Source organism: Helianthus annuus, chromosome 1, assembly GCF_002127325.2.
Source record: "Helianthus annuus cultivar XRQ/B chromosome 1, HanXRQr2.0-SUNRISE, whole genome shotgun sequence".
NCBI lineage: Eukaryota > Viridiplantae > Streptophyta > Magnoliopsida > Asterales > Asteraceae > Helianthus > Helianthus annuus.
The window spans coordinates 128,644,105-128,654,061 of record NC_035433.2 but is presented as its reverse complement, the minus strand read 5'-3'; the positions used below and the strand labels follow the sequence as shown (position 1 = coordinate 128,654,061).

At 35.7% G+C, this 9,957-nt stretch overlaps 1 protein-coding gene and 2 non-coding genes across 3 annotated transcripts; all 3 read right to left on the bottom strand.

Moving 5' to 3' along the window:
- Nucleotides 1–3,602: 3,602 nt before the first annotated feature.
- TRNAY-GUA lies at nucleotides 3,603–3,690 on the bottom strand. Its single transcript is given in 2 exon segments — nucleotides 3,603–3,638; nucleotides 3,654–3,690. It is a non-coding gene; the product is annotated as a tRNA-Tyr (tRNA).
- A 659-nt stretch (nucleotides 3,691–4,349) lies between these two features.
- Nucleotides 4,350–9,029, bottom strand: LOC110877663 (actin-related protein 2/3 complex subunit 4). The gene is made up of 8 exons (XM_022125828.2): nucleotides 8,883–9,029; nucleotides 7,892–7,957; nucleotides 7,600–7,652; nucleotides 7,086–7,113; nucleotides 6,817–6,891; nucleotides 5,908–6,012; nucleotides 5,734–5,823; nucleotides 4,350–4,558 (listed from the first exon to the last, which is right to left on the bottom strand). Exons 1-8 carry the CDS (start codon nucleotides 8,883–8,885, stop codon nucleotides 4,469–4,471), a joined length of 510 nt encoding a protein of 169 aa, XP_021981520.1. The 5' UTR covers nucleotides 8,886–9,029; the 3' UTR covers nucleotides 4,350–4,468.
- A 7-nt stretch (nucleotides 9,030–9,036) lies between these two features.
- On the bottom strand, nucleotides 9,037–9,124 carry TRNAY-GUA. The gene is given in 2 exon segments: nucleotides 9,037–9,072; nucleotides 9,088–9,124. It is a non-coding gene; the product is annotated as a tRNA-Tyr (tRNA).
- Between the last annotated feature and the right edge of the window lie 833 nt (nucleotides 9,125–9,957).

Below are 9,957 nucleotides of genomic sequence, written 5' to 3'. Positions count from 1 at the left end.
GAAGACCTTGTCTTCGGGCTACGCGGGGCACGACAGCTAGGCCACCAGGAGCAGCCCGGAGCCGCCACATGTCGTGGACGTGTTGGGTCTAGGGTTCAAGTCAGCCAAGCTAGGGCCTACCCTAGTTGGCCTCGCGGGCCGCGAAGCCCTTTGCTGATTCCTTCACGGGGCGCGAGGAAGTGTCGATCAGACACTATAAAAGGAGGCCATCGGCCTTCAGTCCATTTCGTTCATTTCTTTCGATTCTCTCTCAATTTCTCTATAGTAGAATTAATCTTCGGGCATTATACCCACTAAAATAACGAAGTTCTGCCTCGTTGTAAGTATCATAACCTCCGGTTACGTATTAGATACGCTGCCCGATTGATCTAGTGCTCCATAACGGCTGTCGAGGCTCTGCCCGACGTAGTCGTTGGAGTTCTGTCTCGGGGAGGGTATAACTAATGTAAATATTGGGTTATTATACTAACGCGTGTGTATTGTTTAATTAATAGATTATAACCAGGAAAAAACATAAAGTTGCAATGTGAGTAATCTCCTTTCTGTAAACCTTTTTGTAAACTGTTTTTATAAAACCTTAAATATTTTACAATGTAATTAGCAGTGATTGAGTCTTTGTAATTCTTCAATTACTGCCGGTATGTTGGGGTTTTGTATACAAAATGTGGAACACGTCACCATTGGACAACGAGATAGCCAATGTGTAATATGACCTACCAGTCAGGATTGACAGTACTGAATGAGTAATTGTATAGATATAAATATTGTAATCGCTCTCAATACTGTAAAATGATAAAACTAATTTACCTGTCTTGATTAAATTGGGATTCACTCACCAGTATTTCCCACTGACAAAATGTTTTTAAACGCGTTTCAGGTAACAAAATGTGAAAGCCAAATAGAAGCCAACTGGATAGAACTGAAGGCTTGGAAAAGTGGCTATAAAAGTTACCTAAATAAAGAAGATGTTTTTATTTAAATAAAATAGGGTTTATCCCTATAGGGGAAGGATCATTTGAGAAGAAATTTAATGTGAGAAGAAAAAGAAGAAAGGGCATAATGGTAAAACATTAAATAGTTTTATGTTATCTCTAATTAATAAAGCAAAAAACATTTTATCCTACACATTTCAAAATTTATCCTACATGTATCTTACACTTACCGAAAGTTACCCTACGCATATCTAGATTTATCATACACATTTAAGAATTTATCCCACACATACTAAAATTTATCCTACACATGTCGAAAATTGTCCTTCATCCTAAATTATTTTATCTTGAAAGAGAATATTTAAAAGCGAGTTACAATTTTAATTAGTTAGCTAATTAATTACAATTAGAAATTTACCTATATGCCCTTATTAATAACATTAAATACACATATTAAATGAAGTAAATGGAGCATTTCTATTGGTTTAATACTTATTCTTTTTATTCTTACAAAATTTTTCTTCTCATTTGAACCCTCCACTATCCCTATAACCATGTTTGTAAACTTGGGATCTATCCCAATATCTTTATTAATATAAAATGTGGTGTTTTACTCTGATAAAATATTTCCTAACTACGGTCCTGATGAAAATTCTGCTGCCTAATAATGATAAACACCGATACCACTGATACTGGACGCGGCCGCCCGTTCCCTGGTAAATAAGGAACAGGGGTTGCGACACATTCATCGGGTACGGAATAGTTGCAACTTACTTTTCCATGCGTGGTACTTAGACAATGGAACGATTGTCGGAGACGCCTCATATGCGGTGGACCTTATGAGATGCCTACCTCACTTGCGGGACCCTCAATGTTAGTTTTTTTTTGCTTCGCTCTTGTATAGGGGTTGCCAAGATGTTGTTTGGCCTACGCACCTGCCAACACATGTTTGTCGAGAAAGTTGTATCTATTTTCGACAAGGGCCCCCGGGACGCGATCGAGGACATTGTGGTTTATAGGGGTCCATTTTTTGGGGATTTTCAATGGAGATTGGCATCCTTGCCGATCCGTTTTGGGGGGTAGTTTGGCTAGGAAAATGGCCTCATATGCGGTGGACCTTATGAGATGCCTACCTCACTTGCGGGACCCTCAATGTTAGTTTTTTTTTGCTTCGCTCTTGTATAGGGGTTGCCAAGATGTTGTTTGGCCTACGCACCTGCCAACACATGTTTGTCGAGAAAGTTGTATCTATTTTCGACAAGGGCCCCCGGGACGCGATCGAGGACATTGTGGTTTGTAGGGGTCCATTTTTTGGGGATTTTCAATGGAGATTGGCATCCTTGCCGATCCGTTTTGGGGGTTTAGGCCTATATTTAGCAGAAGATGTATCAACATACGTTTTTATGGTCTCGAGAGCATAATCTTGGAGTTTACATGACCACATCCTGTGGGGCAGTAGTATTGATGGGTTGGACACGGATTATGGTTGTGCGCTGGGTAGATTGTAAAGGCCCCTCCCCTCGAACTTGATCTTGGCGGGTTCGCTAATAAGGAGACCACCCTTTCGAAGGCTCAAAAAACTTTGGCGAGTGCCCTATATAGTAAAGCCGCCCAGGGTTTAGGAGAGAAGTTTGACCTATCCGTGTGCCAGAAAGCGGTGTTAGAATGTCTTCGGGGCCCATGCTCAAGATTTTCTGAGTATTATCCCCATTGAAGGTCTAGGCCAGCACATGTCAGCGATGGAGTATCGATCCATCCATAAATACCGGTTAATGATCCCTTTGTTTCCAGTTGATGAGTCTTGCCCGGTTTGTCGCAAGGTTTGTTTGGATAACTTTGGGGAGCATGTGGACCATTGCAAGAAGCTACCAGGTTTCAAATACAGACATGACTTGGTCAGGGATGTCCTGTGTGATGTGTTTAAGCGGGCAGGAAAAATCATTGCCAAAAAAGAGGCCCTTGGGAATTTTTTTGATAGACCCACTTGAAGGGAGGTCCACTCTTTGGCCAGTGGATGTTCTTGTGTTTGGTGTTTGGTGTTTGGTTAGGCAGGTGGGAAGCACATCTGTGTGGATCTTGTCAGGGTGTGTCCCCCCTTGTTGGATTTTGTGACTGGCCAGGTTGTGTTGAAGGCAGAATCAGGGAACGTCACTAAGCATGAAAAAACTTGTGCTGAGAATAACATGTTTTCAATCTCTTTGCCTTTAATACTTTCGGGTCTCAGATAGAGTGCTGAAGGTCATGCACAACAATTTCTCGACGCCGAAAATCCAGAATTTTGTTTTTGATAGAATTGAATTTTCTATTTAAAGAGGGTTGCGGCGTAACTTATTCTTATTGTCTGTTTACCAGGCTACTATTATTATGTAATTTCCTTTGATGTTCAAGAAATTATTTTTAATATTTTCTTTGCAAGTGTGTATATATAGACACTAATTTCCTACTAAAATTTTAAATGTCTTATTACCATTTATCCTTTAAGATATCATCTTTTAATAAAACATGGTAATTTTTTAGTTTTTAAGTTCATAAATCTTCCAAGTGAAAAGTTCATGGAAATATGTGTAATCGGATAACATGATCAGAATGTTGTGATATGATACATTGTTTTTGGGAGAATTCAGTAACATTATAATATATTAAATATTTTAATTAAATTGTAAAAAAAGTTCCGACCTGCCGGATTCGAACCAGCGACCTAAGGATTTCAGCAATTTACAACTACAGTCCTCCGCTCTACCAACTGAGCTAAGGTCGGTTTGTTGTTAGATATCCAATGTGAGCTTTAATATAACAAAAACTATGCGTATCATTTCAAAAAGCTTTAAACTTTAGCCGATTCAGAAGGTTGTATACTTATGCGGTCACTTCATGGTCTATAATTTGAAAAACAAAATTTAAGAGTTCGACTTCAGGTTTTAATCTTGAAACCGGTTATTTATTTTATATCTTCTTTTTTCACCTTTTTAAATTTGCAGTTATATATAATTTTCTATTTTGACCATGGTATTATATTTCTTTTGTATAGCAAAAACAATATAGTATTCATGTTTTATCTTGTTTTCAAACTACGTCACATGGCCGGCCCTGGGGTGGGCGGGGAGGACCACCGGCCAGGGCCTGACATTTTGAGGGGCACATTTTTTATGAAAAAGACCCAGTATGTATATATAAAATATTTTTTAATCGAGTACATCCATACAAACACCAACATAGGCCCCCTTACAAAACTATTCTTATAGTTTAGATTAGTTATCAACCCCTTTGGCATTAGGTTTAGACCTTTAGTGAGCCAAATACCCAATATCGTTAAGGCCTAAGGGCACATTTTTTCGAGCTCGAACATGGTACACGAATTCTCAGGGCCGGCCCTGCTACGTCAGATAATGTTACAATTTTCCCAAAATGACCCAGAAATGAAACATAATAAACCCACAAAAAAATGAAATATAGCATATATATATCTAACAAGCAGAATATATCTCAAGTCTGTTAAAAGGATTTATGATTGAATAAAATACACAGATTGGAAGAATTCAGATGAATTGCTTAAGAAATTCTGTTGCCACTAATCTTCCCCTAGTGTTCATGGACAATTTCAGTTCACTTATCTCTTTATCAATATCCTGCAAATCAAGTATGTCGATTAGATATAAGTAGGGCCTGCAAAATATAAATTCTCCGCATATATACACTCATGAACAGGGGTGTTTATAAAACGTTGAAACTGACCAAACTGCTTAAATCAAAGCAAGTTGGCCGGTTTAACTGGTTTAATTTAATCTTTGGAATATGCAGTTGTCTAAATGTATCATATCAATGAACCATATTTTACACTCCAATACTTTTCATACAATCTAATGATTTTGAAAAAAAAAAAAAAAAAAAAAAAAAAAAAAAAAAAAAACTGAAGTCGGTTCAAACCGACAAACCACTATGACAGGTCAGTCCGGCCAATCCACTAACCCGCTCGGTTTGGTTTGTCATTTTCCGAAACCATAGTTAGTGTTTTGGCCAAAAAAACTGTCAAAAGCTCGCTGAAACAGACGGTGAACACCCATACTTATGAATGAGTTGTTCCAGACTATGTTCTATTCCTAGCGGATCAAATCAGTAAAATAGAAAACAGTTGGGTGAAAAGAAAATGGAGTTTTTAGAGTAAAGTACACGGATGGTCCCTGTGGTTTACCAAAATTTTGGATATGGTCCCTAGGTTTCCAAAAGTACACAGATGGTCTCTGTGGTTTGTACTTTGTAACGCATTTAGTCCCCAACTTTTTCCGAAAGTACATGGATGGTCCCTGTGGTTTGCACTTTGTAACGCATTTAGTCCCTAACTTGGACATGCTAAAACCTTTAGAATTTGTTGACTGGGGATTAAATGCGTTACAAAGTGCAAACCACAGGGACCATCCTTGTACTTTTGGAAAGCTAGGGACCAAATCCAAAATTTTGGTAAACCACATGGACCATCCGTGCACTTTACTCAAAGAAAAAGGCTAAAAATTACCCAAATTCAAAAATTATTTTGTAATCATGACCAAGACAAATTATTTATATGAACATGAGTTTTAGCTTTTAACACTTGGGTAAAACACATTTCTGGTCAAACAGACCCGACCCAATGTGTTGCAACAGGTCATGTTTCTTTGGCTACCATGGGAACCATTTTTTGTTTTTTTTTTTTTTTATAGTATGAATGAGAGGTTTTCAGTTGATGGTTACCTTTTCCAGTCAGTTTAAAAAAAAAAAAAAAAATCAGCCAAAAGGCAATAATAACTAAAGTATACTAAAATCTTACTTCCATGAATTGCACAATGAAGTCGATAAGCTTATGCTTCTGCATCTCTTCACAGTGGTAATTAGTGATAAGAAAACTAATGTCATAACCCTGAAAAAAGGAAAAGATAATATGTGAAAGAAGGTCAAATGACGGTCATATAAATGTCGACTTTGGTAGCTTTTACATACATACCTGAACTGGTTTTCTCCTCAAAACTTGAAAAGCTTCTGCCCTCATAGACAAAAATCTAAGGAACTTTTTGGTTAGAATGTTTTCAAGCTCATCTGCCTGCTTTACCTATAACAAATCATAAAAGAAAAAAAATGAAAAATTAATGATTTCGTACGACCAGATACGCTTTTGTAAGTGTTGGCTTTCTGAAACGACAAACAACACAAAACAGTGTCATTTATTAATGGCAAATTGGAAAATAATAATCCCATCTTTCTGAAATTGGCCGATAATAATCCCAAGTCAGTTATTAGCCAATAATAATCCGACCTCGTCCAATTTTTTTTGTAAAATAGTCCGCCGTTAAAATAGCTTAACGGAGTTAAGTGTTTTTCGGAATTACAAACCGATATTTTAGGGCTTTTGATCAGAACGAGGATACGAGTCGATTGATGTAAAACTTAACTCGAAATACTGCCCCCAACCCACGAAAACGGTGCTTCAATTCGGGTGTTTAACTTCCAATTAACAAAATTCAAGCCATTTCGAACACAATTTCGAGGTAAGTTTTACATCAATCGACTCGTATCCTCGTTCTGATCAAAAGCCCTAAAACATCGGTTTGTAATTCGGAAAAACACTTAACTCCGTTAAGCTTATTTTAACGGCAGATTATTTTACAAAAAAATTGGACGAGGTCGGATTATTATTGGCTAATAACTGACTTGGGATTATTATCGGCCAATTTCAGAAAGATGGGATTTTTATTTTCCAATTTGCCTTTATTAATTGAATACAAATGATTTAAAAATTGTTGGCAGTTTCGATGGAAAAGAGTGGGCATTTGTGAAATTCTGTTTAGAATATTATAATTTTTTTACAAGAACTGTAGGTAAAAGAGATAAGTGATTAAAAATTTACTGTAATTACCTTGAGGCTTATGCGCAGTGAATTAATAGAAGTTTCAATCAAGCATTTTTCAGCTTCATTTCGACAAATCACAACCTGAATCGGAAGTATCAACATTAAAATGATGATAAAAATATGGATATTGATATATTACTACTAAATCTTCGAAAGTATCATCTTCCATACCATTGAGATTAATTTTCTACTCTAAGTGCACACAACTACACCCCTTTATAATGTTTTTGTGAGTCGGTATTACAGACTAATAAGTATAAAGAATCCGTTCTTACTGAGTTAAGCAGAAGTTCCGGGCTAGTCCTGAAAATGAAAGGAAAAAAGATAAAAAATTTGAGGTTTTCTTTATAGTTTATACTATGTGCAAAAATTGCAGTTCATATGACATTAAAAACCAGCATAAGAGTAAAATACACGGATAGTCCCTGTGGTTTGGTGAAATTTCACCTTTGGTCCCCAATGTTTCAAAATTACACTCTTAGTCCCTGTGGTTTGACAAGTTGTTACTCGGATAGTCCCCAAAGCGGATGGAGGTTAGTTTTTCTGCTTAAGCGGGTGTGAAATGACAAGGACTATCCGAGTAACAACTTGTCAAACCACAGGGACTATCCGAGTAACATTCATCCGCTTTAGGGACTATCCGAGTAACAACTTGTCAAACCACAGGGACTAAGAGTGTAACTCTGAAAAGTTAGGGACTAAAGTTGAAATTTCACCAAACCACAGGGACTATCCGTGCATTTTACTCGCAGCATAAAAATAAGGCTGATTCAAGTCGGAATTACATACTTCATCTCAACTTCGGGTTTGTTATGTCTTTCAACTTCTTGACAAGGAAAGTTCTGCAAGCAGAATACAACATTAGCGAAATGCTCACCTTCAGAACTCAATCTAGTAGTTAAGCAGACATGTTAAGACCAGATGTTGGTTCATGTTGCAAGAATACATGTGCATGATGCACAGACACTTTTTTTAAATCTGGCTTCTCCAAGATTACTCGCCACTTTTAGACATGTAAACCGACATCTAGATACAAATTAAACTTTTTCATCTAAATTGCATTTAGCATAACATTTTGTACCTGTAAACACATGGCAGCCTCTAGAGTGTTCCGTATGCAAGTCAGGTACAACCTCACTGAACTTGCCTGTAAAAATCATGAAGAGTTAATTCATAATTGCGACAAATACACATAAGATATCCCAACTTTGGCACTAAACATCTTAAAACAACAGCAAAACACAAAAGTTCCAGCTTAGCTGATAACTGACTAACATATATCACGTCACTTATGTCATTGACCTGCCATATGTTTGATAAAGTGACTGTTTCCGGTTAAGTCATTCAAGATACAGAATTCAAAAGAGAACACATTGACACAGCGTTCATCTTTGAAGCAACTGGAGGTAATAGAAAGCTCACTGTTAGCGAAACAGTCTCTACGTTAGATGAAATAATGCATATAATTACATAAACACTTCAATTCCAAATATACACTGATCAATACACTACATATTGTTCAATTAAACAGTCTATATGCTATATGAAATACTGCACAATGCACATAAACACTTTAATTCCAAAATACACTGATCAATTCACTACATATTGTTCAAATTAAACAATCTCTACTCTATACCAGAAAAAAATACTACATATAAACACTTGAAATTTTGAAATCTACACTGATCAATACACTACATATTATTCAATTTAACAATCTATATGCTAGATGAAAAATACTGCACATAAACACTTCAAACTTTAATATATATACACAGATCAATACACTACATTTTCTTCAAACTGTTGATCCTGAATAATTAAAATGTTAATGAACAATACCTAATTTCATCATCATCGTCATCATAAAATAATATCTGCATATGACATAAAATCATCAACAGAAACATTTACCGGCATCAAATCAAACAAAGCATCTCAGATCGCAACTAAAGGAAACGCGAATTCAGATAAACATGAATCAAAATAATAATTAAAAATAAAATGATACGGATTGAACAAACCTAGGGTTTGAAGCGTGTGAGAGAGTGAATTCGATGAAGACTTACCATAGATGTTAATGTGAAACGTGTAGAAGATTACGGATCGAGATGAAGCAACAGAATGAATTCTACTTTTGATCTCGGATGAAAGAAGCATGAAGGACAAAAAATATGGAATTGAAAGGTTAAAAAAAGTGAATATGTAGGAAAAGAAAAAATTTCCGACCTGCCGGATTCGAACCAGCGACCTAAGGATTTCAGCAATTTACAACTACAGTCCTCCGCTCTACCAACTGAGCTAAGGTCGGTTTGATGCTACATTTGCTATTCGAGTGTATACATGTAATATATTTGTATATCACTTGTATTTAATGAAAAATAATGTATTTTTTCTTTAACGGTAACTTACAGGCCTTAAAAACAAAGGTCGGTGGCTGTCACATCACAGCCACCGCCTTTGTATTTGTATATAGTATTATTTTGCACAATGGGAATCTAAATCTCTATCTTCTTCAGTGGTTTACCCATCAACATTTGAGCAAGAGATCAGGAGTTCGAAACCTTTGCTTTTCTTTTTTTCCCAAGCTACATTATTCTAATAATAATATACTCACACGTCACATTTGGTCATGAGTAGATAACATAGGAATATAGGACTTAATAAAAGTGATAATATATTTATTTCATTTAGATTTATCATATTAATTTTGTATTATTTAACTTGACTTTTTTTATTACTATGTTTGTTTTAATTCTTTTTTCTTAATATCTAACTAATGATAATAATTTTTTACATCAAAATTCTTTTTAACTGACGTTTACCACCTCTATGCTTTATCAAAACTTTACATAATCTCATTTTCAACCCCCTTAAGTTCTAACTTTCCAAATTCACCATCGTATTTTCATTTTTCAATTTAAAAGAAAAATAAAAACTAATTTCTCACGTGGATATATTTATATACATGTCGGTAGGAATTTAAATTTCCACAAAAAAAAATTCAAAGACGAGTCGGGTTAAATATAATTTTATACTTATTATGTACGTTTTCAGTTAGTCTACATTTTGGCGTACGTGTTAATATAAATTTACGTTTTAATGTAAATGATATAAATTCACGTTTCGACATTAATTATTTTT

What these genes read in the sequence shown, in the direction of transcription:
- LOC110877663 (XM_022125828.2), bottom strand. An exon ending in CACTGCGCATAAGCCTCAAG is followed by an intron (nt 6,013 to 6,816) that starts GTAATTACAGTA and finishes GATTTGTTATAG; the next exon opens with GTAAAGCAGGCAGATGAGCT. An exon ending in TCATTGTGCAATTCATGGAA is followed by an intron (nt 4,559 to 5,733) that starts GTAAGATTTTAG and finishes CTTGATTTGCAG; the next exon opens with GATATTGATAAAGAGATAAG.